Source organism: Vanacampus margaritifer, chromosome 16 (assembly GCF_051991255.1).
Source record: "Vanacampus margaritifer isolate UIUO_Vmar chromosome 16, RoL_Vmar_1.0, whole genome shotgun sequence".
NCBI lineage: Eukaryota > Metazoa > Chordata > Actinopteri > Syngnathiformes > Syngnathidae > Vanacampus > Vanacampus margaritifer.
In genome coordinates this window covers 3,151,979-3,179,489 of record NC_135447.1, presented here as the reverse complement: position 1 = coordinate 3,179,489, position 27,511 = coordinate 3,151,979, and the positions used below count along the sequence as shown (strand labels likewise).

The following is a 27,511-nucleotide window of genomic DNA, read 5'->3' as shown; positions in this document are numbered from 1 at the left end:
AAGTCAGTTATTTGTGTGCTTTTATTGTGAAAGTCCTCACAGGATCAACTGAGCATGAAACTAAAGTGCCGTCGAGAAATAAAAATCACAACACGAGCGTCGAAAATGACAACAAAGCGCAAAAGAGCGCCGAATGGAATCCTAAAGCTCCCGATGATGTCATCGCTTATGGGCGTCACGCTTTTGCACATGCGCCCCCTGCTGGTTGTCACATGTAAGGCACTTCTTCTGACGCTCTTCCAGGGCTTGATGTGCATGTGGAGGAGCAACACTGGCGTGCTACGCTAACCTGCTATGCTATGGAGCTACGCTAATCTTTAGCTTAGAAGCCGAGCAGTTTGGCACGTGACGAGTTAACGGTGATGTTGATGAAGGAAGCGCTGATGTTGTGCTTTTCTGTGAGGTCACGGTGAGGAAGACGACATCTCTGCTCTGATTGGCCCTCAGCACGTCTCTCCCAGAATCCTGTGCAGTTCCTCGGGCAGGACGCGACCCTCTTGGTCGCGGCTCTCGTTCCTCACCATCCTGAAGCCAGCACATGCGTATGAATCACGCACACGCACGCAAAAGACAGACAAGCGCGCACACACAAAGGTCACTGACCACGTTCCGTCCTCGTCGCGGCGCAGCAGCCGGATGACGTCGCCACACCTGAAGATGATGTCATCACCGCTCGCCACGCTGCTGGCCACCAGGACTCGGTAGCGACCCGCCACCTGCGGCGGTGCAAACGGGAACTCTGGCTCAACCAGCTAGCAAAGCTATGGAATGAACGGTGGAGCGTCTGGACCACCCACCAGCGGTGCCGGTCGGTCGTCTTCCTCCGCGTCGCCCTCCTCGTCTGATTCGGACACGTTTGAGCCGTCCGTGGCCCCCCAGTCCTCCAGGCCGTCGCAAATAGCCACCGAGTGCGCTGCTGCCGGCCAGCCTGCGAGGTCGCCGCCGCCGCCGCCAGAAAGAAAGAAACCTGGCAAAATACAACAATGTTGGCTAATGCCAAGAAGGTTTGGATTTGTGCTAGGAAAATAAGCCTTTAATACAAAAGTTAGCATTCAATGCTAAGGCATTCTATTCAAATGCTGCATTCGAGGATGGTCCACTTGCGAAGTCGGGAAAAAAAGTATTCCGACTTCACCGTGTACTCACCGCGTCGGGACGAACGCCCTGTGGGGTCGGAGTGGGCGGGGCTAGTGTTCACAGACTCCTCCCATCTGGTGGGGTGGGCGTGGCTGGTAGCGGAAGAGCTGCGAGTGACAGGAAGACACCCTGAGCAGCCTCCCCACCACACGCACACTTCTGACGCACTGGATGCCGCAAGCGCGATAACGACAACACACCACAACACACCACAACAAAGGACACGTCACCAGGAGCATTCAAGTGTTATGTGTGGCAGTCATGCGGCAGGGGGAGGGGCTTAAACGGGAAGTAGGCGAGCGGAATGTCTTTGCGCACAAGTCATGCCAGAGCCATATAGAGAGAGAGTTTTGCCATCTTGGTTTGGGCAGGGTAAAAAGATGGTGTCCATATGTCATGTGACCAGCAGTTAACCAATCATGCTGTGATTGGTCAACTGCTGGTCACGTGACATACGAACGCCATCTTGTTACCGTGCTCAAACCAAGTTGGCCAAACTCTCTCTCTCTACAGCTCTGGGTCATAATACAAATCAAGGTGCACATGCGCGTGTGTGCGGGGTCACCTGTCTGAGATGAGGGTGTCTGAAATAAAGATACACGCATGTTAGCCTGCATTTGAGGTGGAAACGTTCACTAATTCATAATACTCCTACTCATTCAATCAAAAGACACATGAGGGATACTTTCATAAAGCACATTATTCATTCACAACACACATCATTCATTAATTTATTAAATGAATTCATAATTAATGCGTTAACGCAAATCTCGTTTGGCTTTGTGCTGCCTTCCACTTGTGTGCGCTTTCTTCCTGCTGTGCACGTCTTGGCCTCTTGGTGGCGGCGTGGTGCACATGAGCAAATAACACAACTGGACTCCAATGGGAAAATGACCAGAAAATGCCAACGAAGAAGAAAGCGTGGAAGGAGGAGGATTCAAAAATGTTTTGGCTCGAAGAAGGTGACTTGAGTGGGGAAGAAAGATGTAAGATCCGACTAAAATTGAAGAACATTTGCGCCATAGAAGGCGAGGGAGGATTGACAAACAACAAAACAAGTCCAAGTTGACAAGTAAGACACATTAGTCATAAATCAACTCACTCTACTCATTCATGAATCAAACTCATGAATACATGTAAATTAATTTGTTCATACATGTTACCTTTGTGTAGCTGACTGATGATCTTTTGGATCTCTGTGAGCCAGGTGACCTTCAGCTCTATGCTGGGAGCCTGTGCACACAAATGAAAAGCTTAGGTTGACTCTCATGTGCTCACAAATGAAAAGGAGGACTGAAAAAGAGAATGAGGGAAAAGACAACAAACGAGATTCCCGCCAAACGCGATCTCCATTCATGTTTATAGGAATGCACGCCAATCAAATGTGTTCTTAGATGCACTTTTTGTGTGGCGATGAGGAGGTGTACCTGCAGGATGTAGACTTCCTGTGTTCCTCTGTGGCAGAGTTCAAACTTCTTGGCGTCTCCTTTGACATTTTCTGTCACGCTCACCGAGTTCATCTGAGCACATATGCAGTCGATATATTAGGAACAAACCATTATGGATTTTTGGAGGCCAAATGGATAAATAAAATGCCTTTTTTGGTCCTTTGACACGTCCAACAATAATGATATGAATTACAGACAGAACATTTGACTTGTCTTGTAAGACGTCATTTAGCATTTGTTGAACTTTAGAACAGAGAGAGAAAAATCGTCATCATGATGAGATTTGAAATGGTACGTACCCCGAGGCAGGACTTGAAGCTGTAGACGGGCGAGCGGTGACGGTCGTCGCGCCGCTTGCAGCACACCAGCGCTCGCTCGTAGAGGAAAACGTGGCGCTGGGCTCCTTTGAAGCGGGCCAGCTCCCGCATGCGCGCCGCCGCCCTCTTGTGGCTGGTCCACACACTGAAGCCGCCCTGCAGAACCACGCGGCCCAGCAGGCCTAGCTCGCCCTACGACACGGACAGCGTTGGTCAGTAAGTGTGCTGGGTACGAGCAATCCCTCGTGTAGTCGCTGGGGATCCCCCCCCCCTCCTTTTTTTTTTACTCACAGCAGCCATGTTGCATATAAAATAGGGCTTTGCTGACATCTGTGGCAGCTTGGTGCCAAGGAGCCATTTTGAAGCGAGGGGAGGAGTTTCATGTAGTCGGGCCTTGGCCTTATGTAATGGAAAAAAATGATTTTCTGCCATCTCGTGGCATCCATAGGCAGTGACGTCAAATATTGGCCGATTTTGGCCAATATTTGAGCTATTCAGTGCGCCACCTTGTGGAAATAAACAGAATTCAGGAAAAAGGAAAGGATGATGTAAACGCCCCATGTGGAACTTGAAGGAATTACATTTTTGTTGTCAATATGACAATCTTGATGAGAGGCTAATTTTCTTTTTTTCCCCCCTGATAACAATTAAACGTTCTTAATGACATTTGATTGTGCTGATTATATTTAATCGACAGCTTCAGAAATGTGATTGACAGCTCCTGTTTAGATGACATGCCATTTGTTTGACATTTTCTCGATGACGTTTGATTGACAGGAACTGATGAGGTGTGATGACTTTTGCTAGACAGCCCCTACTGACGTTTGATTGACACCTGCTGATGTTATTTGGCCGCTCCTAATGAGATTTGATTGATAGCTCTTGGCGACGTTTGCTTGACGGCTACCTGGTATCCGACGATGGCGTTCTGGTGCATGGAGTCGTTGACGGACTTGAGCAGGTCCAGCATGGAGTCCAGCGCCTCCTGCAGTTGTGCGCGGTACCGCGGCTCCTTGCAGTGTTTGAGAAGCTCCTGCGCACACGCAGGTGACATGTGAGAGAGGCGCGTGCACTTGCCGTCGGTGTGTGCGTGTGACAGGAAACCTTGAGGATCAGCTGGTACTTGGTGAGGCGCTGGATGGGTTTCAGGAGGTACGAATCCAAAGACAGCTTGTGTTCCAGCTTCTTCTGGCACTCCTGCCGGGACGACACAGCCGCTTGACGTGCGTGCGTGGACATTACCGTGTTAGTTTACCGTACAAAAACACGCACCTGGAAGAAGGCGGAGTCGGAACACTGTTTCCATAAGGACTCGGATCGAGGCTTGTTCTGGCAGTAATGCTCGTACATCTGGAACTTCTCCTTCTACACACGCACACACGCATGTCAAGATGATTTTCCCGAAGCGATCGCCCGCTCGGTCTTCCTCACCCGCTGCAGGAAGCACTGGCCAACACGCTCGGGAGTGTCCAGGCAGCGCTGGAGGTCCTGCAGGAAGGTTCTGCAAGCAGAAGATATGTTGGCGTGCGGGCGGGTCCACGTTGAAGGTGTCGAAGGGTACCTGCTGTGAAACTGGTAGATTTGTGGCATGTTTCCAAAAAGGACGTCCTTGTGACTGCGGAGAAGCGACGGCAGGAGGTCACACATGGCCGGGTCCTCCATCTCAGCTCTGTAGCCCTGTACGTGCGCGTCTCATCAACGCGCACGGCAGACGCACAACAGCAAACAAACGGGAAACGGCATGCAGGAGAACAAAAACAGGACGTGTAGCAGCGTCCGCTTCCCGTGCGCTCACCAGAAGAACGGCGAGGAGCTGCTCCACGTAAATCTTCTCGGTGGCGATGAGCTCCTTCATGATGCGACTGCGCAGTTCAAAGGTCAAGTCAAAATAGGGCAAGGCCACCTTTGCCGCTTTTGAGCTGCATGCGCACCTCGTCACTTGCTCCGCCCCTTCCTCCACCTCTGAGTCGCTATCGGGGGCGGAGCCATACAGAGAGCTGCAGTTGCCTTGGTAGTCGTGCATCACTTCGATCTGCCGACACAAAACCAAACGAGTGCACATGTACGACTTCGGCTCGTCGTGATCTTCACGATCATATTGCGGTTGACAACTAAAAATCTTGACATGTGTCCACACAACAACACACCTTTCGCTGGTCACTGGTCCTCCTGGAGGTTCTCTTTCCAGGAAGAAGATCAAAGGAGAACCTGGAGTTGAGAAGGTTGAAGTCCACGCCTGAAGGTATAACAGAACCAGATTTGTAGCACAACCAGATCTAGAAGGAGACCAACGTATAGGATCTAGGTCTTGAATCAGAAGCAGAACCAGATGAAAACACAGATCCAGAACGGAATCAGAATGAGAACCAGATTGAGATCACTACTCAGAAACACAAGTCGAACTAGATTCAAATCCAGATCCAAAACTGAATCCAAATGAGAACCAGATCCAAATTTAAGATATTAAAATTCAGAACCTAATTTGTATCTGGATTCTGAGCCAGAGCTCAATTCATATTAAGATAATGAACCTGAACAAGATCCACATTTGATAAAGATTCAGAATCAGAAACAAATCAGTTCCAGATTATTAACAGAATCCAAATGAGAAATGAAACCAAAAGAGCTACGAGACAGATTCAAATCCATAACATAATGTGAATGACATCATGATCCAGATGTAGATGAAGATTGAAAGATAGAATCAGAACCACAACTGCAACGTGATTCTGAATACCATCTGATCCAGAACCAGATTCATATTCCGATCCTGAACCAGAGCCATTTTCAGATCCAGAGGCAGAGCCAGTTAGAAAACCAGATCCAGAACAGAATGAGCAGCATGGAATCAGAATCCCAATCAGATCCAATTTTAGAATGACTACCAGAATCAGAACAGAATTCCTGAATGGGCTCATCCAGCGGAAAGCATCCAGTCACACGTTTGAGGGCGATGTGACGACGACGTGACGGCGTTACCGTGTTTGGGCGAGAAGAGCGGCGCCTTGGCTGCGTGCTGCGTGGTTGCTTCTGCGGATTCTGTGCATTCCGCTTCGGGCCGCGGCGCCACCGGCTGGATGGGTCTGACCCGCACGTCGGCCATCTTGCGAAGATACTGCTCTCGGTTGTGGATCATGGCTCGCATGGATGCCAGCTTGTCTGTCGCCATGGAGATCTGACACTGGCCAAGGTCACATGATCAGGACAGGAGGTATAAACGTACGTTCAATAATTGGTCCTTGATTATGATTTCTTTTCCATTTAGATCAACTTATGTGGCGTCCCACAATGACCTTTGGCCTCACCCCGGCCCCCCCGCTGAATATTGTCTGCCTCCGCCACTGACCAAGGAAGGCCGCTAGGAGGCGCTACCTGCAGCTGCGGCGTGAGAATGGCCTCAAACTCCAGACTGAGGACATCCTGTTTGTTTTCCAGCACGTCTGGCGCCCTCTCCTGGTGGCAGCTCAGGTACTGCAGGGCCTCCTGAGCGCTTTCTCGGCTCTGGAAGCGGTCAACCATCTGACTGGCCAGCAGGTACGCGCCCTCGTCACACCAGCGCAGAGCCTGCACGCGCACCCACAATCAACGTGTGTGATACATGAACACACACGCACACACTCACTCGGTCCAGGCGCACGAGCAGGTCCCTTGCTCGCGTTAGCGTTGCACGTTTGCTGCGCAGACCCCCGCTGATGACATCACAGTGATGACGCAACTCGTTGCAGCGCTGCATGATGAGAGCCAGGGCGTAATGATGGCGGGCGGCCAGCTGGTGGCCCTGTAACGTCAGGACCTGAGCGCGGGACATCACCTCCTAATGCAAACGGGATGCGAGTCAGCGCGTGTGTGTGTGCGTGCGTGCGTGCGTCCGCCCGCGTGTGAGACCTCTGCTTGTTGCTCCAGAGCGTTTAGATCTTTGACGAGCTGTTCGGCATGCGGCAGCGTGTTCCCCACGGCGGGGATGGCTTTCTCCTCGGCCGACATCTTCTCCAGCTCCTCCTCCATCTGCACACACACACGCACGGCTTGTAGCGCAGGTGTGTGCGGGGGATGGGCGTGCCACACGCACACGCACACACCTGTTGGAAGTTGCGCTCATAAAGCAGAAGCTGCTGGTACTGTTGCATCTTCAGGTGGTGCTTCTCGAAGAAACCGTCGAACGCCTCCTCCATGTCGCGCAGCTGACATAGCAGCCTACGCACACACACGTTTGTTTTACTATCTTTGTGGGGCCATCTTATTATCAAAAAAGATACTCCTTACCTAACCTCTACCATAACCCAATTCAAACCTGAAACTCGAAAACCAAGTTTTGACCCTCAAAAAGAGGAATAAACTTGTGGGGGCCAGCAAAATAGCCCCACAAGGACGGGTGGGCCCCACAAGTCTGTGAAATCCCAAAATATTGGAGCCACCATTTGACAAAAACAAGACCACACACACACACACTTGTTCCAAGGTCTTTGTCAGACTTTCTTTCTGGGTGACTTCGCTGACCTTTGAACTGTGTGCAAGTCTGACTGGATGTCCTCCTGGTCCTCCACATTGTCCTTCTTGGAGGCCTTCAGCGTCTCCAGGTTGTCCATCAGGAGGCGCCCTTCCTTCAGCACGCCGACAATGTCCTCCTACAACGCGAGAGAACGCGGTCGCAAACGAGGTCGCAAACGAGGTCGCAAACGCACAACAACCGAACCAGAAGAGCCGCCGCACACCTTCATGTGCCGGTAGCGCTGCATGTGCGAGCGTAGCAGGAAGTCGACGGCGCCGGCCTCGTCCGGAAGTTCGCCGTCCGACAACTCGGAGCCGAAGCCTTGCAGGAGGTGAGCCACTTCCTTCACCGTCACGGCGAACGTCTCGATGGCCTGCACGCACACGAACGCACGTTGAGGAATGTAGACCCCAAAAAGCCACACGCATTTTAGCATGTCTAGTAGCATAAGCCGTGCCTCTTCTCATGCTACGCTAACATGCTAACAAACATAAAGGATGACGAGTGAGCTAATTGCCTTAATAGCCAATCCAATTCAAATCCCTAAAAGTTGTTGAGTAGGGATGAGAAAGTACCGATACAAGATATCGGTATTGGGCGATACCAGGCTTTTATATATATATAATATTATATAATATTTATAATAATAATGCCTCAGGCTTTATAGGTATTTGCGATACCAGTATCTGCCGCCCTCTGGTGGCCGTTTTATAAGCAGCAACTAGAAATCAGAAGAATAGAAAATTTCCATTCATTTCCTGCAGTTTTAAGGAAAAATTCTATAATGACATGTATGGGTCTTTCTTTTCATTAGTTGGGTTTCCAGCCACCCTATTTTTTATTCGAATTTTCAAGAAATGTAAAAACGCTCGAAATGTGAAAAAGCGTATTGAAAAAAGGAAAATGCGTACATTTTGACCCGATTACGTCACATGTACATTTATAGTCACAAAGCATTGGCGGGCCATAACAGACGAAACGGAAATCTCTTTGAAATTAATGAAAGAAGCGAATGTTAATGCAATTTTAGATGGAAAACAGCAAAAAAACGCTAAAATTGATCAAGAATTACAAAAGCAAACTCATACGACATCATTGCATGGTGCATTCTTCTTCTTCTTTTAAATTGCTGGTGGATCACATCTCTTTCGTGTATAGCGCCACGACGCCACCTACAGCGGCGGAGTCACCACTCATTATTCGCAAAAGAAGAACAGATGGAAACGGCAGAAGTCCATTTTGCGCATTTTCAGTAAATTCACTTTAAAGATTGGATGGAAACCACACTACTGTTTTTTGGAGTCAATGTCATGTATCAAAAGTACTAATGGTATCGGTATTGGTGACTACTGGTATCGGTCTGGGGGGAAAAAATGGTGTCGATCATGCCGGTTTGTTTACCGATCGCAGGACGATCCAGTCGCTTTGACAGCGCTCCGCGGCGCCGGCGCCGGCGTCCGATGTCAGCCGGTTGTCGTCAATGTAGCGCAGCAGGTCGCCCACCGAGCGCAGCATGACCACCTGGAAACACGCCAGCACGCCGCGTGGTCACAAAACACGGGCGCGCTCTCGTCATGACTCGCAGTTACCGGCATCTTGAGCAGGAAGTCATCCTGGCTGAAGCGGAAGCCCAGGTCGGTGCTGGAGGATGGGCTGGGGGCGGAGCTTAGCAAGGTGGAGGGACGCAGAACCAGCACCAAGTGCAGGTTGCCGGGAAATGACGTCTGAGGGGGAGGAGCAGAAATGGTCAAACAGCGGGAGGATTCCTTCCGCCTCCGTGCTTCCCTTTTTGTAATCATGACAAATAGTGACATTCACCCTCACTCGCCCTCACAAAATGTCGATGTATGTATTTGGCTTGGACGCGACATGCCGAGTCAGCATGTTGTGACATCACACGCTTCCACACACGCGCACAAATGGAGCCGCGTCACGTGACTCCGTCTGCAGCTCTGCCACGCACATTCGCACTTTTTCAAGGTGACGCGCACAAGCGTGTGTGCGTGTGTCGCAGCATCTGCACAGCACATCCTCATGCATCCGCCGCCTCATTTTCCCGCCAGCGCCCAAGGACAACCCCACACCTCCTTCCTCTACTTTTTTTTCTTTTTTTTTCTTTGCCGGAGCTTACCGCGGCGCGGCGCAGACGCGGGAAGCCCCACTGCGGCTTGGACTCGGCCATCGGTGCCGCTCGGTTCTGTTGTGTTATTCGGAAGTCGGCAAGTCTGCAGCGGGACGGGACGAGGACGAGCAAGTGTGCGTGCGCGCGCGGATCCTCCCCGCAGTGTCCGAACGGGAGGGGAAGGGAGGGAGGGGGGGGAGGGAGTTAGGGAAAAGGGGTGGTGGGGGGGGCGCAGGCCTCTGCAGCAGAGACGCACCTGACCTGACCACGTCCAACTGATGTCACACTTGACGTCGCTGTGATGTTACCAGGCACGTTAGTAAAAAGAAACCACAAGAAGCCGGAGGGCAGATGTGCACACATCCACTAGATGGCGTTGTGTCAGCAAACACACACACACAGACCGGTGCTTCTCAATTATTTACGGTTACGCCCCCGAGGAAAAGAAAAATATTTTTGCTCTGCCCCAACTCTCCGCTGCGACTATAAATAGTATAATTTGTCTAAAAATGTTTTTATTGTAAGTACGTCTCTGTATTAAATTGTCACTTTTTGACTCGCGACTGCCACCTCTGGCCCAAAGTGTAACTGCAGCATCTGCGTCAGGCCCGTTCATGCGAGTATGTGCACTTAAAGTGACAGCCACAGTTGACTAACGAAGACATGACTTCAAACGAGGTAAGAAAAACTCCGCCCCTCCCCAGAGAAACTGTGGAGTGTGCAGGGTCCACACACTCCACTATAAAGGGAAGATAAAAGCTGATAGGTGCGGTCAGAGTAAAACGGTCAGGGCTCTTCATACTCATCTGGGCATTGGTGGAGCATGCATGATGTCGGAAAAGCAACAACATTAACTTTTTAAACGGAACAATGCACCTTTAAGAACATTAAAGAAATACAAATCATCTTTACCATACCATACCATAATTTCCATATTTTACCAATTATACCAATACCATAGCAATTATTACCATAATTTCAATACCACATGAAGGCAGCAATATGGACGCAACTTATTTTATTTTCAGTATATACGTGTGATTACAGGTAGAAAGATATATATATTTTTATTTTATTTTTTGGGGGGGAAACATGGAAATAAACCTCCAAACGTTTTCCAAGGCACCCAAACAACAACAACAACAACAGCAATTTAAATAGAGAAAAAAAAGAGCCAAATTTGGCATTTCGAACCCTGGCACGTTTCCGAGACAAATTGGCAATAAAAGGCTTAGCGCCACGACGGGAATCGACCGTGTGCACGCGCACGCCAGATTTAGGAGCTCCGAGAATGTCCACGTTGATCCGTGACGAGCTGCAAATAAATACCAGCTGGCCGCACAAACATTTCCACGAAAGAATCAAGCTAAATCCAGCGCGCTTCTTATTTTCACCCACAAAAACACACGTTTAAGCTGCTGCTTTTTTCCTTTTTGAATTGTTTCCCCATTGAAGATTTTCTTCTTTTTTTTTTTTAACTAATTGCCATGAGCTCATCCTGGCCAGTCTCAAGCCAAATGATCTTTCAAACCTGATAAAAAAAACATCAAATATTGTAAAAAAAATAATAAAAAAAAGGAAAAAAATATATTCTGTTATGTTGGGGTTCAAATCAATCCTTTTTTAAAATAAAAATGATTTTTTGGGTAAATGGATTCAACAATAGACGTTTTTGTTTGACACATTTACATATATAAGATTTTTATTCTTTTTTTTTTTATTGTTTGGGATATTTTTGGCCACTGAAATTGAGGTCAGGTCAAAATGAGCGTGAACTTTCAAACGGCCTCGTTGTTGCTCCGTGGATTATTTTCAACTCTTTTGTGCTCCAAAGGCGCCTGATTGCTTGATTGGATTTTGCCATCACTAAGCCTCAACGCTGCCATCTCCCCCCCCCCCCCCCCCCCACCACCACCTCACCCCCCACCATCCCCAGCTGCTATAAAAGGGCTCGCACCTCCTTTGTGGGCTTCACGCATTTGCGATAAACATCCGTCAGCCGGCACAGGTAAGACGCACGCACTGCATCATACGGCAACATTCCACCGCTCCACTTTTACGTCACATGATGATGATGATGATGCTGATGATGATGATGATGATGATGATCGATGTTGATGATGAAAGTGCTCACTTGTGTCACCAGTGAGATGATTCTTTGTTTTGAACTCTGAAAAGTTCTCGAGACGTCCTTCCACTCAAATCTCATTACATTTTTTGTCTTTCATTTACTTTTGGGGTGGAAAATGCTTTTTGGGGTTGTATTGAATTTTCTGGCTAAGTCCTGTTTTTGAATGAAGCAATGGAAGTTTAAAAAAAAAATTAAAATCTCATTCATCACTTACTATTTTATTCACTGACGTACACCTGTAGTGATGCATACTATATATAGAAAGGGGCTGATTGTTATGTTCTCTTTTGATATCTTGAGTGTGAATTTGTGTTGGTCATCAACCGTGTGGCCGCGAAGAGGCGAGGATGTCCTGTTGACAGTCGTTACGGAGTTTCTCGGCTGGGGATTTAGCCTGCTATTAATTCCCAAATGATCCAGTTAGTGCTCCGGGAATAGTGGCGAGGGCCCTCATCATCAATCACGGCGCTTTAATTCCATCGGGCGGGCCGGGATTATCCTCCTCCGACCTCGCCCAGACGGATGCGATCTTCACTAACCATCGCATTTTCTTTGTCTTCCTCAGAACACTTCCAGACGCTTCCGGACATGGCAAAGTAAGTTTCAAGTGTAACCGCACAAGCCACCACAAAGACAGAAAAAAATCTGAAAATTAAAATAAAAAATATAAAACTTTTTTTTCATAAAATAGACAACATTTGAGTTGAAAGAAAAGCATTTTTGGTTCAAACCATCCAAATGAAAAAAAAAAGCCCATTCCTTTGGCGACTTGTCAAAATCCATTGTGAAGACGTTCCCAAAATCGCTGCCGACGACAAGGCGGGGCTCCTCAAACGGACAAACACTCAAAAGGTCAAATGGTGGCCCTGAAGATGCCGTTTAAGCCTCACCCGAGGTGACCGTGGGATCCACGCGTGGGTTAAGGACCGGGTTAAGGAGCTCCGCGCCAGTGCGGGATTGACCGCGGATTAGTCTCTCGATCGTCCAATCTAGCGCTTCCTCTTTCCACCCTCATCCAATCACTTTTGATCCGAGAGCTCTTCAAAAATAATACCAAATGGACTCATGATTGGCCCCCAAGCCAGAAAGCAGCCATCTTGCGTTGCCACTCTTACTGGACAACTTGGTTGTGACAACATGATGCCGACGAATGCTTGAGTAGCAAATAAATAATGCTCAGATTTTTTACTTGGGTCAAAAGTTTGGGTCATTTTGTATAAAACAATCCAGAATCGGTCCATTTTTGATCCATAATTGGGTTACTTTTGACCCAACTGTTTTTAGAGTGTACGCCACACACCGAGGCATTTTTTGCGATGGAGACAGAAAATAATGTGAAACCACCGTAGAGAAATAAATGTACTCAGATCAGTTTAGTGAACACAAGATGGCCGCCAGTTGCGTCACTTATTGTTATGCCAGCAGTTTTTCTGTACGTCTGTGACAAAGCGCTTCCTGTTTGCCTCTCTCGTCCCATCCCGATTTTTTGGGTGGCATTCTGCAGAGTTTTCAAGAAGACGAGCGGCAACGGCGGCCTCACGCTCTACCTGGGCAAGCGAGACTACGTGGACCACGTCAGCACCGTGGACAAACTTGGTGAGTGCGTACGTGTGTGCGTGTGTGTGTGTGTGTGTGTGCTTGCGTCATGACCTTGACTTTGCGAAAATGTTTTGTAGATGGCGTTGTCAAGTTGGACACGACAGACTTCGGAGACAGAAAAGGTGAAGCCAGACTCAAGTGTTGCAGTCTTTTCCACAAGCTAACATGTTCACACGCTAGCTAGCACTCAACAACATTTCAACACTCTAACATCAAACACACAAAGCGTGCTAATATGCTAACATGCTTGCTAACACATAATACATGTTAACATTGTAACATAAAACATTCAAATTTTGTAATCTGCCAACGTGCTAACATACGTACATGTTGACATTCTAACACGCTAACATTCCAATAAGTTAAGATGCTAAAATTGTAATACAATAATACATCAAGATTCAAGTATGCTTACATGCTAACATTCTTAAACTCTACTGCTAGTATTCCAACACAATACACAAATTATACACTCTGTTATGCTAACATTCTTTCTAACGTTCTAATACACTAACATGCTATCACACTAGCACGCTCACGTTTTTAACGCTAACACCTAACATGCTGGCAGTATGTGCTAATATTTTAACATGCTAAATGCTAAGCCGTGAACATCCAACAACATGATCATACTAACATGTTAACATTATAACTGGCTAACATGCTGGCACGTTAGCGTTCCAACATGCTAATATTCTGGCACGCTAACATTCTAACAAACTGCGCCCCGCGGCTGTCCGTCAGTGTTCGTGCAGCTGGCTTGCGCCTTCCGCTACGGCAGCGATGACCTGGACGTGATGGGCTTGTGCTTCCGCAAGGACATCTGGATCAAGCACGTTCAGATCTACCCGGACGACCACAAGCCGGCGCTCAGCGAAATGCACGACACGCTCCTGAAGAAGGCCGGCGAAGACGCGCGCGCTTTCTGCTTCGAAGTACCGCGCCGGCCCTTGACACACGTTTGTGCTGTTAATGCTACATGCTAACGGGTGTGTGTGTGTGTGCGTGTGTGCAGATTCCCAACAACCTGCCGTGTTCCGTGTCGCTGCAACCGGGCCCTGACGACAAAGGCAAGGTATGTCGCTCAGTTAGTCAAACTATGAGAAAAAGAGAGAAAAGGACAAAGAAAAATTATAAAAAGTGAAAGAAAATAAGATGAGAAAAAGGGCAAAATGAACAAAGAAATAATTAGAGCAAAAAAAATGAAAAAGGTGGAGAAAAAGAAAAAAACAAATAAGGGAAACGCAAATAACAAGAAAGGTGAAAAAGGGGGAAAGGTCGAAAAAACGGGAAAAAATGAAATGAATGCGTCTCTTTCTAGTGTGGCCACCTGGTGGCAGTATAAGACAGACAGATGGATCTTCTGTTAATCTAGGCCTTATTATCTTATGACTCCCACTCTGGGCAGTGCTTTCCTCTTTACAGCAGCCAATCATAATGTCCGATTTATAACATTGTCTCAACTCCATCAGCTCGTCAGTGCAGCACTAACATAACTTGCTCTACTCGGAGGATAAAAAAAATATGACTGGAATAGTCTTATTGTCTTCATGTTGTTGTTGCCGAACAATTGTGTTCACTCCGTTGCTTAAAGACGACCAGCAAATAGATGCTAATTTGTGTTAGCATTACGCTAGCAGGGTTTTTCTGTACATGGTAGAGCGGATGTTCACTTCATGTGCGTGCGTGCGTGTATGTTTCAGGCTTGCGGCGTGGACTTTGAGGTGAAGGCCTTCCTGGCCAACGACAAATGCAACCCCGATGAGAAGATCGAAAAGAAGTGAGTTGGGCGCGCGCCCGCCCGTTTGTCCGGTGTGCTCGTCGTGACGTCGTGCGCCGTTTCGCACGCAGGGACACGGCGCGTCTCATCGTGCGGAAAATCCAGTATGCGCCGTCTCAGGTGGGTGCCGGACCCAAAGCGGACGTCTGCAAGAGCTTCATGATGTCGGACAAGCCCGTGCACTTGGAGGTCTCCCTGGAGAAAGACGTACGTATGCGCTTCCACGCGCGTGCTGCCGCAACACCGACACCGCCGTTCGTTTTAGCCGGAAAAATGGCAGAACAACAATAGAAAAAAAGAAAATCCTTTTTATTTAAGATTTTATTTCTAAACCAAACTATGTGTTCAAAAGATTGGAAAAAAAAGCTACTTTTTTAAGCGGAAAAAAATCAAAACAAACGAGGCAGCCTTTTTTTCTGGTTTGGTTTTCTCAAAAAAAAAAAAAAATCTGATTTTATTTTCCAAAATCTTTTATTCATGAAAAAAAGGTCACAGTTAAGACAAAATGTATTTTATTTAATTATTTTGGGGAGGGGAGGAGTTAAATAAGCCAAATAAATCTAATCTTTTCAGAAAAAAAGTTGAACATTCTCAAGGGAAAAAATATTTATAAGAAAAAAAAAATGAAAACTTTTCCTGGCATTCTCAAACGCAGATATTTTTTCCCCTCCACAAATACAACCTGAGCTAAAGCCGTTAATTAAATATTTATAAAAATCTCAATATTGTTGTGAAAAAGTGGTGCCTTAGGAATTAAGGTAAAAAAACAAACAAAAAATTATTTCTTGGGGTAAAAAACAAAACAAAAAAAATTCCACTTTTCTCCCTCAAAAAAAGAAGAAAAAAAAAAAGATAATATGCCTTTTTTTTCTCAATTTTTCTTTGTTGATGACCATATTGACTTGGTCAGGGTTGCAACATGGATTGAATTGATGCTGTGCAACAATTCTCCAAAAATAACATGAGCATTGATGTGGATTTTGTCTTTTTGCTGCAGCTTTACCTCCACGGCGAACCCATCCCCATCAAGTTTAAGATCAACAACGAGAGCAACAAAACCGTCAAGAAGATTCAGGTCACAGGTGCGTACGCCGGCGCGCCTCGTCCCATCCGGCCGCAGCTCACTCGGGGTCCTTCCTCCCGGCAGTCGACCAAACCACCGACATCGTCCTCTACTCGGCCGACAAGTACACCAAGTGTATCTTCTCCAAGGAGTTCGGGTAGGTTCCGCCGCAAGACGCGTGTCGGGTGGCGCCGCGCTTCCGGACGCCACCTGACGCCCGCTCTGCTCTGTTTGGCGGGCAGCGAGACTGTGGAGGCGGGCGGCACCTTGGAGAACACGGTGAGCATCACGCCGCTGCTGGCCGACAACAAGGAGAAGCGAGGCCTGGCGCTGGACGGGCGGCTCAAGGACGAGGACACCAACCTGGCCTCCACCACCGTGTAAGACAAACGCTGCTGGACAAACTACAAGTTCACATACTTGCATTAAAAAATATATATATTAAAAAAAAAGGCCAAGAATAAGAACAGAGTTAGATTTTTGGGTCAAGTGGAATTACTGCCACTAATCAATATTATAAAATAGTCAAGGCAGTTTTTCAGCAGGCCTCTTTGTAAACTGTAATGACAAACACGCCCCTGTAGATGGCAGCATTGTGTGGTTTTGAATTAGAAACAGATCAGGTGGTGAAAACTTGTCGATTATGAGGGTGGGAAATGCCAAGACCAAGACGATGAGAGTTGGTAAAGTTTAAGACCCGCACACTTCGGGTCATTTTCATCTCGTTGTAGCAACGTTAGAGAAATTTCCTTTTGAAATTCGAGTGAAATAAACAAATCTTTGATATTATTGGTAGTTATCATTCAAACAGTAATGATTGTTTCCCAAAAAAAAGAAAACATTGGAAAGTAATTTTTTCCAACTTTTTGAGCCAAATAGTTTCTTGTTTCATAAGCATGTTTTCTGAAGATGTTAATTCTATTTTTTTTTTTTTAATCATATCACTTCAGAGGCCTTTAATTTGCAAACACTAAAATGGTTTGCTAATGATGTCAAGTGACTAACAACAAAACAATTTCTAAAGAAAAAAAAGGTAATTATAACAAGTGAATTGGCGGATCAGTTGATTTTGTTGGCAAGCCAAAGCCGAGTCTAAGGAAAAAGGAAATATTGCTTTGCTGCCACCTGGTGGCAACTTGATGCCAAGCACAAGGGGAGGGGGGAAAAAAAGCTTTGCTGCCCTCTTGTGGCATCCATAAGCAAGTTGACAGCTTTACGTCTCCTTCTCAGGCCCGCATTGTTTGGATTGATTTCTTTTTCTTCCAGGTTGCGTCAAGGTATCGAGAAGGAAGTGTTGGGAATTCTCGTGTCCTACAAGATCAAAATCAACCTGATGGTGGCTGGAGGAGGGTGAGTGGTCGCTCCACGCCATTGGAAATCCCGCCTGAGTGGCTGAATTGAAACATTTTCAAACCATTTTTCAAATCAATTCTTTTTTTTGAGATTCCTTCTGCAATGGGCTCCTCATCCTCTTCTGTCATAAATAACAACAAAAACATCACAAAGCGCCATTTTTATAAAAAACTGCATTTTTGCGGCGGGCTTTCCATTTTTTGAAATGAAGAAAGATGATAATGGATGCAACTTTGTTAGCCTCGCACACTAAGGTGACTCCTAACCTCTTTGTTGTGTCCCCGCAGCCTGCTGGGAGGACTCACTTCCAGGTGAACGCCCCTCACTTCCTGTCACATGACCACTCCACTTCCTGCCTGCCCTCCTTGTTTCGACTTAACTTTTGTTTGCTTTCTTTGGCAGCGATGTCACCGCCGAGGTGCCGCTGATGCTCATGCACCCCAAACCGGAAGGTGATGTCTCACATTGCAAATTTACTGCCAACGGCTGGCAACAAAAGTGAGCCCACCCCCCAAGTGAAAATGTCGGGTCCAAAGTGTCAATATCCGCTGTGGCCGTGAGATGTCGCACTGAACTTCCAGTGAAGGGATGAGGCAAGAACTTCAAATTGGACACACCTGCTTCCCATTCACACCTGACACCTTGTGACCAATTTGGACATTTTCACTGAGGGGTGTACTCACTTTTGTTGTTAGTTGTTTATACATCCATGGCTGTGTGTTGACTTACTGTTGGTATTTTAGCAAAGTTGTATTTCGTCATTGTTGTCCCATGAAAAAAATAGTAAATATTTGCGCAAATGTAAGGGGGGTGCAGACTTTTGTGAGCTGCGTGCGATGTGCATCTTCACTCACGCTGCTCTTCCTCTCTCCTCGTCTTCAGAGTAAAGTCTGCATGTGCATGTAAGTATGTGTAGTCACCGTTTATGTGGGCTATTCCTTGTCCTCTAAGACGACACGGTGTCGCCATGGCAACATCGAACCCGCTGCCGCTCCTCTAATTAAAAAAAATTGCATTCTCAACTTTTTTTGGGAAAATGGCAGCTTGTCATGTTGTCATGTGACGCGACATGCTTGTTGTAGGTGGCACGTAGTCATGTCATGTGACCTCACAGTTGCTTCATAGATGACACATACTGTCATGTGATGTGACATATTTAGTGTATGTTGAAATATTGTCACGTGTTCAGCGACGACATCGGCCTGCAGGTGGACGGACAGGACGGAAACGCGGACAGGTCAGCAAAGGACGTGTGGCGCCGGCAACCTCCTCAATGCACAAGTACAAATACACACGCACACGCGTGACTCTTATTATTTTTGCCATGCACTGTTTACCTTTCATTGCATGTTTCTGTCTGCTCTTGTCCAATTAAACATTTCAACATTGGGACTTTTTGTGTTTGTTGGCTTCTCTCGTGTGTCATGACACTTGACAACTAATAAAAACACAACATTTAAATTGCTACCCTCAATACTCAAGCAGAAGTACAAATACTTGTGCAAAAAGGTTTTTTTAAGTACAGACTAAATTGTACTGAAGTACAAAAGTGGAGTAAAAAGTAGGGAGTAAATGTCAAAAATATACTCTAGTAAAGTACATATGAATACATATATAATCTACATATATGTACATCTACACAAGTACAATACTGACGTGTTTGTTCTTAGTTTCTGTACTGCAAAAACTGATCTTAAAAACGTTTGGGTTTTTTAAAGTAGTGAAATGATGAAAAAGGAAGATGCCAGTGGTTTCACATTTCGAGTGTTAAAACTTTGAAATGTAATCAGTCAATCATACAGTCATTCCATGCACACACAAGGGAGAGTAGCGCCATCTAGCGGCTGCAGGTGAGCCGCTCATGGTTATTGGCGAGGAAAGCGTATTCAAGTTCATGGGAAAGTCATAACGTTTCTCAAGATGATTTCTACACATTTGCAATCACATGATACCTCTGTGTACGTGGCTAGGGAAGGAAGTATGGGGGGGGGGGCAAATGCGAGGACGCACGGTGGTACGCGAGGAGGTGAGAATAATGCGAGGTGAGGGGGAGGCAAAGAGACTGAGGAGCACAAAAAGGAGATCCAAGAAGTCGGCAAAAAAAAAGGCAAGGGAATGATCGGGGGGTTCAAAAAAATGATAAGGCGTAGGAAGTAGGGAAGGATGTGAGGTAGCAGGAAATGACGATAGATAGATATTTAATAGTAAATGTAATGGAAAAAGAACCAGAGTATCGAAACAAGCCGGCAAACGCTTGCATTGTCAGATGATGTCTTGAAACTGAAGATGCGTCGTTTGGGGTCCACGTGGCGTTGAGTTGAGTTGAGTTGAGTTGAGGGAAGGAAAGGATGCGAGGTCGCACATATGAGGGGACGAGGCAGCAGGGGGTGGGGGCGACGCAGCGCCCCCTTGCCGAGCCGCGGCGGGGAGGAGGAGGAGGCGGCGAGCTACCCGGGCCGGGCCGCCGAGCCGAACCATCCATGGGTGGCTGTGTGGGGAGCCAGCACGACTCCTCGGGCAGCTTGAACGACAATTCGGACGGAACCGGAGGTAACTTGCTTCCTTCATTGCTTCCTTCCCGGTACCGAGCGGGGGTCGCGGCCGGGGGTCCCTTCGGTACCGGCCGGGGGGGGGGGGGGGGGGTTAGAGCGGACACTCCAGGCGGGCCTGCCAGCCGGCGGGCAGCCCGTCTCGCCTCCTTCCCTGGAGGGGCAAGCAAACGAGCTCCGGACCGTGCATGTCTGCAAAGAGGCGAAAGATAGCGTTGCGCGTCTTTGTTCATTTAGCATGTGAAGCTGCTGGCTAGTATGCTAGTTAGCATGCTAACAGGCTACATGCTACGTGTTTTCTTCTGTTATTGCTCGTTTTAAAGCGTCGACGAGCTTCAAGGTGTTTCCAGGTGAATTTAGTCAACGTGGCCACACACTTTCAAGCTTGTGACGATGAAGACGCTTCAAGTGGTGAGAAATATCCAAGTACAAATACTTACTTACAGGTGCTGTTTTTAGGTGTGCTTAGCTAGAGTGTTTATTTACAGAACTCTAAGTACAAACTCGCACCATTTCAAGAACTCAACGTTTATTACTTTGCTTTGTCATTGTTTCAAGTATACAGTTGTCAAATAATGTTGATTTTGTTTACTTGACACTCAAACACTCCAAACTATTTTTTTTGATGACCTCACTTCCAAATTGGAAGTGAGGTCATCTGTTGCTGAGTGGGCATTCACATAAACCACGTTGATGGAATGGAACGCTGACTTAAAACGAGCCAGGTTTATTGAAATAAGACGGGCTTTTCCTTAACCCGGCTTGGTGGAATAACCCGCAGGTCACTTGTCACCGAATGTCCAGCGTTGTTTTTGTGGTCAGTGGCTCTGGGGCGTAACCAGCCGCTGAAGCGCGAGCGTCCCAAATGGAAAAGCGACTACCCCATGACGGAGGGCCAGCTGCGCAGCAAGCGCGACGAATTCTGGGACACGGCGCCGGCGTTCGAGGGACGCAAGGAGATCTGGGACGCGCTGAGGGCGGCTGCTGGCGCCTTCGAGAGCCAAGACCACCAGCTGGCCCAGGCCATCCTGGACGGCGCCAGCATCACGCTGCCACACGGTCAGTTGTGCCAGCTAGCGGATATAAAATCAGACTGAGAAAATATTTTTTCTTTCACTTGAGCATGATTTCAAATTTAGTGGAATTAAATGTCTTTTTTGTCAGGTGCACTGAGCGAATGCTACGACGAGCTGGGCAACCGCTACCAGCTGCCCGTCTACTGCCTGGCGCCGCCCGTCAACATGATCGAAGAGCACTCTGACGGCTCCGACCAGGACTCGTGCGGCGCGGACGCAGCGGCGGCGGCATCCGAAGGCGGCGGCGAGCGGCAGCTGCGTCTGCGCCTGTCCACGGGCCGCGACCTGCGGCTGCGCGTGCGCTCAGCCGACACGGTGGGCGCCATGAAGCGGCACCTCCACGCTCAGGAAGGCGTGCCCGCCGCCGCCCAGCGCTGGTTCTTCTCGGGACGCCCGCTCACCGACAGGCTGCGACTGGAGCAGATCAACATCTCGCGGGATTACGTGGTGCAGGTCATCATCAGCCAGCCGGCGGACACGCCCCCGCCGCCCGCCGCCGCTCGGGAAACGCGGCGCCAGTCCGAGCCTGTGGATGCTTAAAGCCGACGTGGGGACCTTTTGGATGTTTTGCCGGGCGGTAAGGAACATTGCGCAATGTTGATCTTGCTTATCGCTATGGAAACCGCAACAACAGGAAAGACCGATCACATTTCAAGATGGCGGCTGGCGGGTGGGCTAGCTCCTCACGCTAACATTGGAGGACAACAAACAATGCTGGATGAAACGCTTTTCTTATCCCTTCGCCGCACAATCGTGTGCACGCGCCCACACCAAAACGTCAGGTTGATGACTCGACATATTTTCAGTGACAAGCCAACTTTTTGTAATTAAAAACTATCTTTCTTTGCATTCCTCTGCAATGTTTTCTTTTTGTCTTTCTGTCAGCCAAATCTCCTCAGGAAACAACCGATCATGGCTCAGTTTGCATACGTCACATGACTAAACCCAGAAAACAGGTGAGCCGTAATTGGTCGCTAGCTGAGCTCTAAAAACCTGTGATGTCACTTTCAGTCGACCGGTATTAATGTTTATGAAAAATGATGGTCTTATTGTGCGAGTTGACCCACAAGAACCCGGTCCATGTGCGAGTCAGGTGAGGAGATCCAGCCGCCCCCCCCCCCCCCCTCCTGGGTGAGCAGGTCAGCGTTGAGGTTATTGAGACGGTAGGAGGAAACTTCAGCTGCCACTTGAGCACCAGCGGAGACGACCCGAACCACACCTGGGTCCTGATCCGAGTGGACCAAGATGAAGAGAGACTTATCCTGGACGATCGAGGTCCAGGAGAAGGTAAGCAAGGATGAGGATGAGGAGGGGGAGAAGAAAGCTCTAGAATTCCTGAAATAGTGACGTGGAAAAGTTCATTCTTAGTTGTTTATCAATAAAGTTGGAAATGAAATGAATGACTTGAGTCTGGGTAGAAAAAAACGTTTTTATTAATGTCATATTTACACACGCACACACATTCCTCCGGCTGTTTCCATAACAACATGCAACTCGTCTTTTCAAAGCTTTTCTTTCACCTTTTGCTGTTTTTGGCTCCTCTTTTGTTGCTACATTGCGTCGTTTTTGTTGCGTCGCCAAAGTGTTGTGTTTGTGCACTGCATGTGTTCTTATTTCTGCTGTTGCGTTGCGTCATCGCACGTCTTGTGTTGTTTTTGTTGTCGTTGCTGCCGGCACGCGCGCGTATGATGGCGGGCGGGAAGCACCAGGGTGGCGAGTGCGGCGGGCGGTACGTCTTGTTTCATGAGAGTGGACGCGCACATTGCATGGACGGGGGCGGAGTTTGGCCACAGGATTTGTGTTCTTCCAGTGTGGTGTTGTGATGACGTCATCATGGTGGTGGTCAGTGTTGCTGCTTCTTGGACAGGTACCTACACACACACACAGAAAGACACGTGTGTGTATATCCAAGTATTTATATGATATTTGATTTAAAAAGTGTTAGTAAAGAAGACTAGCACTGTATTGTGTCTAGCATGTTCCAAATGATGCGTTTTTGATTTACCTAACTTTTGGGTCGGGGCTACACTTTTGGCCTAACTGACGGTTATACCTCTGCCGACCACTAGATGGCGCCAGACGTTATTTTTTACTGTAAACATTGACGGATCACTATACTGATGTCACACTATTTTTGTACTTGCTGTGTCCTTCATCAAATTGTTTATATTGTTTAAAAAGTCTACTTTAAGACCTTCAAAAAATAAATGAAGTACAACAAACGCTATAAAAACACACCTCGGGAGTATTTCCATATTGCAGTTTTGACTCTTACTCATCCTGTCTAATGACTGTGTACGTATTTGGTTAGTTTGTGTTACCTCTCCCAGTGTTTGTGGTTGAGCGCGGTGAAGTCGTCCAGCGTGGCGATCTCCTTCAGGTACTCGCTCAGCTTCTGGAGTTCGCGGTCCTTCTCGCGGTTCATGTGCGCCTTCATGAACGGCCGGATCTGCACATGTGTTTAGTAGACCGGCATTCAGGCCTTCGGGTTCGAATTTGCTCTGTCAGCACAAAACGCTCCTATTTCCATTGAAATGAATGCAAACGCAATTTATTCATTCCAGCCCCCAACCAAACTTTTTGAAGAAAATTGCATTTGAGCCTCGTTGAACTTCAAATTGTCCAAGTCTGCAGAATTTCAGTAAATATTGGGATTTGTGTAGTCCCCCGTTTAAGATAAGACATTTAAAAAAAGGCTTTTATTTCGAAAACTATTTTAGCCAATTTTCCGACGTATGTTACAAACCAAACAAGCAACAGAATCATCAATTTATGTTTGTGCATTTTCAGTACTGGTCATTTGAAATCAGGTCCTGGTTTTTGATTAACTCATTGACTGGCAGCCATTTTCACTGACGCAATCTCCCGGCTGATTTTGCAAGGCCCACAGAATATTGTGTTCTATTGCTATCAAAACATGGAACCTGCCAAAAAGAAAGATTAGTCTCTCTTCTTTCATCAGGAAAAAAAAGTATATTTCTATCTGTTTCCGTTTTGCAGCAATTAGCATTAGAATATAGCTAAGTTTCATCATTATTCACAAATCTGTTTAAACCTGTGGGGGAAGAGCTTTTTTTTCAACATGGCCCTGGTTGATCTCTTATAATCTGCTGCCACCTGCTGGCCGTTTTTTGTAATAACTACCATTGGTTTAAGCGACCTCTTCAGTTCGGAGGCTGCATCAAAGCTTTCTGTATGCTCTAGCATTAAAAAAACAAACGTTTAAATAGGTCTTTGGGACACTTAAAAATTGAAAATATAACGTATTTATACGTTTTTTGGGAGCAAATGAGTTAAGGGATGGAATTTTTTTTTAAAGTTTACTCCAAACCATCAATTAATGGGAAGAAAGTCAGCAGATTAATTATTAAAGTAATTGTAGCCATAATAATATATATTTTTAAATCATCAGCTTCACATGAAAAGCTCGCAAGTGACGGCGGCGACCTTGAGTCCGTTCTGCGGGTTCATCAGGAAGTTGCGTCCGATGTCGTCAAACATGATGGTGTTCTTGCGGCTGTAGAAGCGCTCGTACTTGCCCCAGATCACACCCAGCGGCTTCACCTGCCAACACGCGTCATTAACAACACCTACATGGACACGCCCAACACATTTTGATGAATTGTTGACTTTTTATCGGCAAAAAGAAGTTACATTTCTTCATCAGTTTTGTCCGATTTTTTTTTCCAATTTGTTGTGCGTTTTGTCATGTTTCTGTCTGATGTTTGCACCGGTAGTTTGTGTTTCCAGCGTGTGTCGCCCCCCCCCCCCCCCCCGTGATGACCGAAGGTTCCCATGATGTCAGCAGAGTACGTGTATCATGATGAAGCGATGATGAATGTCGGCCAACAGCTCACCTCGACGACGCCTCTTTTGGGCGTGTGCACGGTGATCATGGCGGCGCTGTCCAGCATGAAAGTGATCTTGTAGTTCGGGTTGTCAATCACACCGAGCTCCTGACGCGTACACACACACACACACGCACGCGCCATCATTGTCTTGCATTGTAATGTTGTTTCCGCTCTTACTGGCTGAAAGACGTCACATGGTTGCGGCGGCGTGGGAACGTGACTGACCTTCATTTTGGCATCGATCCACTTCATGCTGGTGGCGGCTGCAAGGAAACAAAAGCGTCAAGTCACGATGATGTCATCCCATGTCGATGACAGGATGAGGTCATACGTACACCAGATGACGATGTCATAATCTTCGTAGGCTGACGTCAGGAACTCGTGAAGGTACGGCCTCATTAGCTCCTGACCGCTCTCTGCGCAAGACTTGTGGTCTACGCATGAACGCACACACATGCACATGAATACGTGCGCGCGCACACACACACACACACGTGTGTCACGTTTGCCTCACAGGCGCATGTCTGAGGGGTGTCTCGGTGGGGCTGGCGCTTACCAAACAAAGTGTAGTCCACATCCAGGACCAGGAGTCTTTTCCCTTCCCTGGGGGAGTTCATTTCCTCCACTTTGTAGTCTTTGACGCGGCGAGCGATCTTTGCCAAGTTTTCCTCCCTGCAAACGCGTGTATTTTCGCTTGTTATTTGTCTTTTAGTCCATTTGACGTCGTTACTTTTTACTACTCAACGACATTATTTCCTGTGTGGAAAACTACTAAGAAATCCCTGATGAACTTATTTTTACATTTGCCTTAAAACAGCTAAAGAAGATTTGTGACACTTCAAGAACGGTTTTTACGCTGGGCGCAAAGGATCACTCGTGCGTCTGACCTGTTCTCCACTTCAATGACCTCCTCATCGATGTCAAAGTCGTTGATGACGTCATCATTCTCGGGGGGAGGGGCCAGGACCTCCTCCTGTGTAAAAGCAGAACAAGTCAGGCTGGCGCAAGAAGGGGAAGAAGACAAGGTGCAGAAGAAGAAGCGAAGAGGAAAAGCGTGGGGAAGGACAAGAAAAAACAAAGGAGAAAATTGAAAGGAAGATGAAAAAGAGAAGGAGGAAGAGAAGAGCTAGAAAAAAGAGAAGATGCTAGGAGACACGGAGAAGGAGAAAAAATGGAGAAGAACAAAAGAATAGAAGGAGAGGATAAAATGGACAAGGATATGAGATGATGGAGGAAAGGCGTTTGGCTCTCGGTCCTACCAGGCCCTCCTCCCTGGTGCCCATCATCATGATCTTAGTGTTGGGCTTCAGTTTGAGGGAGCCCAACTTGACTTGGTCCTCCGCCGCCTTTCCTGAGGTCACAACAGGAGAAGCCAACATGAGCACGCGAAGAGCAATCAAGCCCAAAACGGTGACGGCAGTTCACCTTTGACCTTGAGCCCCAGCAGCTTCTGTCTCTCGGGCAGCACGCCGGTCAGAGTCTTGATGGACCGCTTGAGGTCCATGACGGTGTCCTCCTCGCTCAGGGACGTGATGGCGTACTCGTGGCCCCCCCATTTGATGATCACGGACACGGACATTGCTCACGCGCACGCACAAACACGTACAAACACACGCACGCGCTGCGGTAGCACAAGGTGAGACGAGACGCGGCCGGGCGTGTTGATGTTTTTAGCCAATGCGGCTAAGTGGCTAACCAGCACGGCGAGCTAAGCAGGCGGCTAACCGCTAATATTAGCCGCGCCGCGGGCGCGCGCACGTACTAGTGCTTACCTGGCGTAGCGAGTTAGCACGTGATGCTAACATGAGACGCGGAACAAACGGCGAGCAGAAAGTCCAATCGTTTGATCTCCTTCATTCGACGATGCCAGCGAGAAGAAGCAGAAGAGCGCAAAGTGCAAAGGAGGCAGCAAAGAAGCTTCTTCCAGGCACGGCGCCTCCCGCCGGTAGTGACGTCGAGACAAAGCCTTGTCGTCGTGGCAACCGCGCCGCGCTCACGCAGCTACCCGGGCGGGTTATTGGCTAATTTCACTTACGAAGAATGAAATGACAATCTCCAAATCCTTTCTGAATTTTTAAATAGCTCTCGTATACGTTAATCTGTACACAAATACTATATAAGTAACTATTATAAGAAAAATATTTATGCCTTTGACAATATTATTATTATTATTATTAAATTACGTTTTTATTTTATTTGTTTTTAATTAGGAGTAGCTATTCCAATCCATTGCGTGTTTTTGCTATGCTTGCTTCCGCGTAGCCTACACGATTAATAATGAAGTTATTATGTGGCGAGTCAAAACAATATTATCAGTTGTTTGCTTTTATGAATTATGCATATAGAATCCCCTTGTCTCAATTTTACACGTGAATCATTTTTGCCGTTCCCCTGCAGTGCAGTCACTGTTATTACACCGAACTATTTTGATAGATATTCTTTTTGCAAAAAATAGTTAAAACTACTTGTTTATCAAACGTGCTCGTGCAGTGTTGTGTATCATAGATGCTGGTACGGAGAAACCAATAATCTCCTTTAAAGGACAAAAAATAATAATCTGACACATACGTCACGATAATCATTTATTTTCTCAGCC

The 27,511-nt window shown here is 47.3% G+C and overlaps 4 protein-coding genes across 8 annotated transcripts; 2 read left to right on the top strand and 2 right to left on the bottom strand.

The window, feature by feature from the left end:
* Window positions 1-3: 3 nt before the first annotated feature.
* LOC144035799 (proto-oncogene DBL-like) lies at window positions 4-9,691 on the bottom strand. 3 transcript variants are annotated; one of them, XM_077545741.1, is made up of 26 exons: window positions 9,523-9,691; window positions 8,981-9,115; window positions 8,793-8,912; window positions 7,615-7,764; window positions 7,400-7,527; window positions 6,982-7,096; window positions 6,788-6,907; window positions 6,525-6,716; window positions 6,275-6,466; window positions 5,882-6,083; window positions 5,050-5,138; window positions 4,834-4,934; window positions 4,698-4,764; window positions 4,464-4,579; window positions 4,334-4,403; window positions 4,175-4,267; window positions 4,007-4,099; window positions 3,810-3,935; window positions 2,885-3,094; window positions 2,565-2,657; window positions 2,301-2,370; window positions 1,703-1,721; window positions 1,147-1,304; window positions 798-967; window positions 604-716; window positions 4-525 (listed from the first exon to the last, which is right to left on the bottom strand). In XM_077545741.1, exons 1-26 carry the CDS (start codon window positions 9,571-9,573, stop codon window positions 444-446), a joined length of 3,075 nt encoding a protein of 1,024 aa, XP_077401867.1. In that variant the 5' UTR covers window positions 9,574-9,691; the 3' UTR covers window positions 4-443. The 3 variants fall into 3 exon arrangements, with proteins under 3 accessions (XP_077401867.1, XP_077401868.1, XP_077401869.1); XM_077545742.1 differs by having other exon boundaries at window positions 1,147-1,244; XM_077545743.1 differs by lacking the exons at window positions 4-525; window positions 604-716; window positions 1,703-1,721 and having other exon boundaries at window positions 818-967; window positions 1,147-1,244.
* A 1,731-nt stretch (window positions 9,692-11,422) lies between these two features.
* Window positions 11,423-18,831, top strand: arr3a (arrestin 3a, retinal (X-arrestin)). Of its 2 annotated transcripts, none has more exons than XM_077545754.1 (16): window positions 11,423-11,521; window positions 12,210-12,240; window positions 13,149-13,240; window positions 13,321-13,365; window positions 13,988-14,178; window positions 14,259-14,318; window positions 14,947-15,023; window positions 15,095-15,230; window positions 16,021-16,105; window positions 16,171-16,243; window positions 16,329-16,466; window positions 17,353-17,436; window positions 17,727-17,750; window positions 17,842-17,891; window positions 18,322-18,341; window positions 18,648-18,831. In XM_077545754.1, the coding sequence occupies exons 2-15, from the start codon at window positions 12,233-12,235 to the stop codon at window positions 18,324-18,326; spliced, it is 1,068 nt and encodes a 355-aa protein (XP_077401880.1). In that variant the 5' UTR covers window positions 11,423-11,521; window positions 12,210-12,232; the 3' UTR covers window positions 18,327-18,341; window positions 18,648-18,831. The 2 variants fall into 2 exon arrangements, with proteins under 2 accessions (XP_077401880.1, XP_077401881.1); XM_077545755.1 differs by having other exon boundaries at window positions 11,495-11,521; window positions 18,629-18,831.
* Window positions 18,832-19,575: 744 nt separating this feature from the next.
* On the top strand, window positions 19,576-22,015 carry ubtd2 (ubiquitin domain containing 2). 2 transcript variants are annotated; one of them, XR_013288520.1, is made up of 4 exons: window positions 19,576-19,989; window positions 20,811-21,047; window positions 21,153-21,846; window positions 21,950-22,015. XR_013288520.1 is itself a non-coding variant. In XM_077545884.1 (3 exons), the coding sequence occupies exons 1-3, from the start codon at window positions 19,788-19,790 to the stop codon at window positions 21,602-21,604; spliced, it is 891 nt and encodes a 296-aa protein (XP_077402010.1). In that variant the 5' UTR covers window positions 19,576-19,787; the 3' UTR covers window positions 21,605-21,913. The 2 variants fall into 2 exon arrangements, 1 of the variants encoding a protein (XP_077402010.1); XM_077545884.1 differs by lacking the exon at window positions 21,950-22,015 and having other exon boundaries at window positions 21,153-21,913.
* Window positions 22,016-22,473: 458 nt separating this feature from the next.
* On the bottom strand, window positions 22,474-26,886 carry ublcp1 (ubiquitin-like domain containing CTD phosphatase 1). Its single transcript, XM_077545883.1, has 11 exons — window positions 26,688-26,886; window positions 26,341-26,536; window positions 26,175-26,266; window positions 25,803-25,888; window positions 25,472-25,587; window positions 25,251-25,349; window positions 25,141-25,178; window positions 24,922-25,020; window positions 24,512-24,628; window positions 23,386-23,513; window positions 22,474-22,935 (listed from the first exon to the last, which is right to left on the bottom strand). The coding sequence occupies exons 2-11, from the start codon at window positions 26,492-26,494 to the stop codon at window positions 22,908-22,910; spliced, it is 957 nt and encodes a 318-aa protein (XP_077402009.1). The 5' UTR covers window positions 26,495-26,536; window positions 26,688-26,886; the 3' UTR covers window positions 22,474-22,907.
* Window positions 26,887-27,511: the final 625 nt, after the last annotated feature.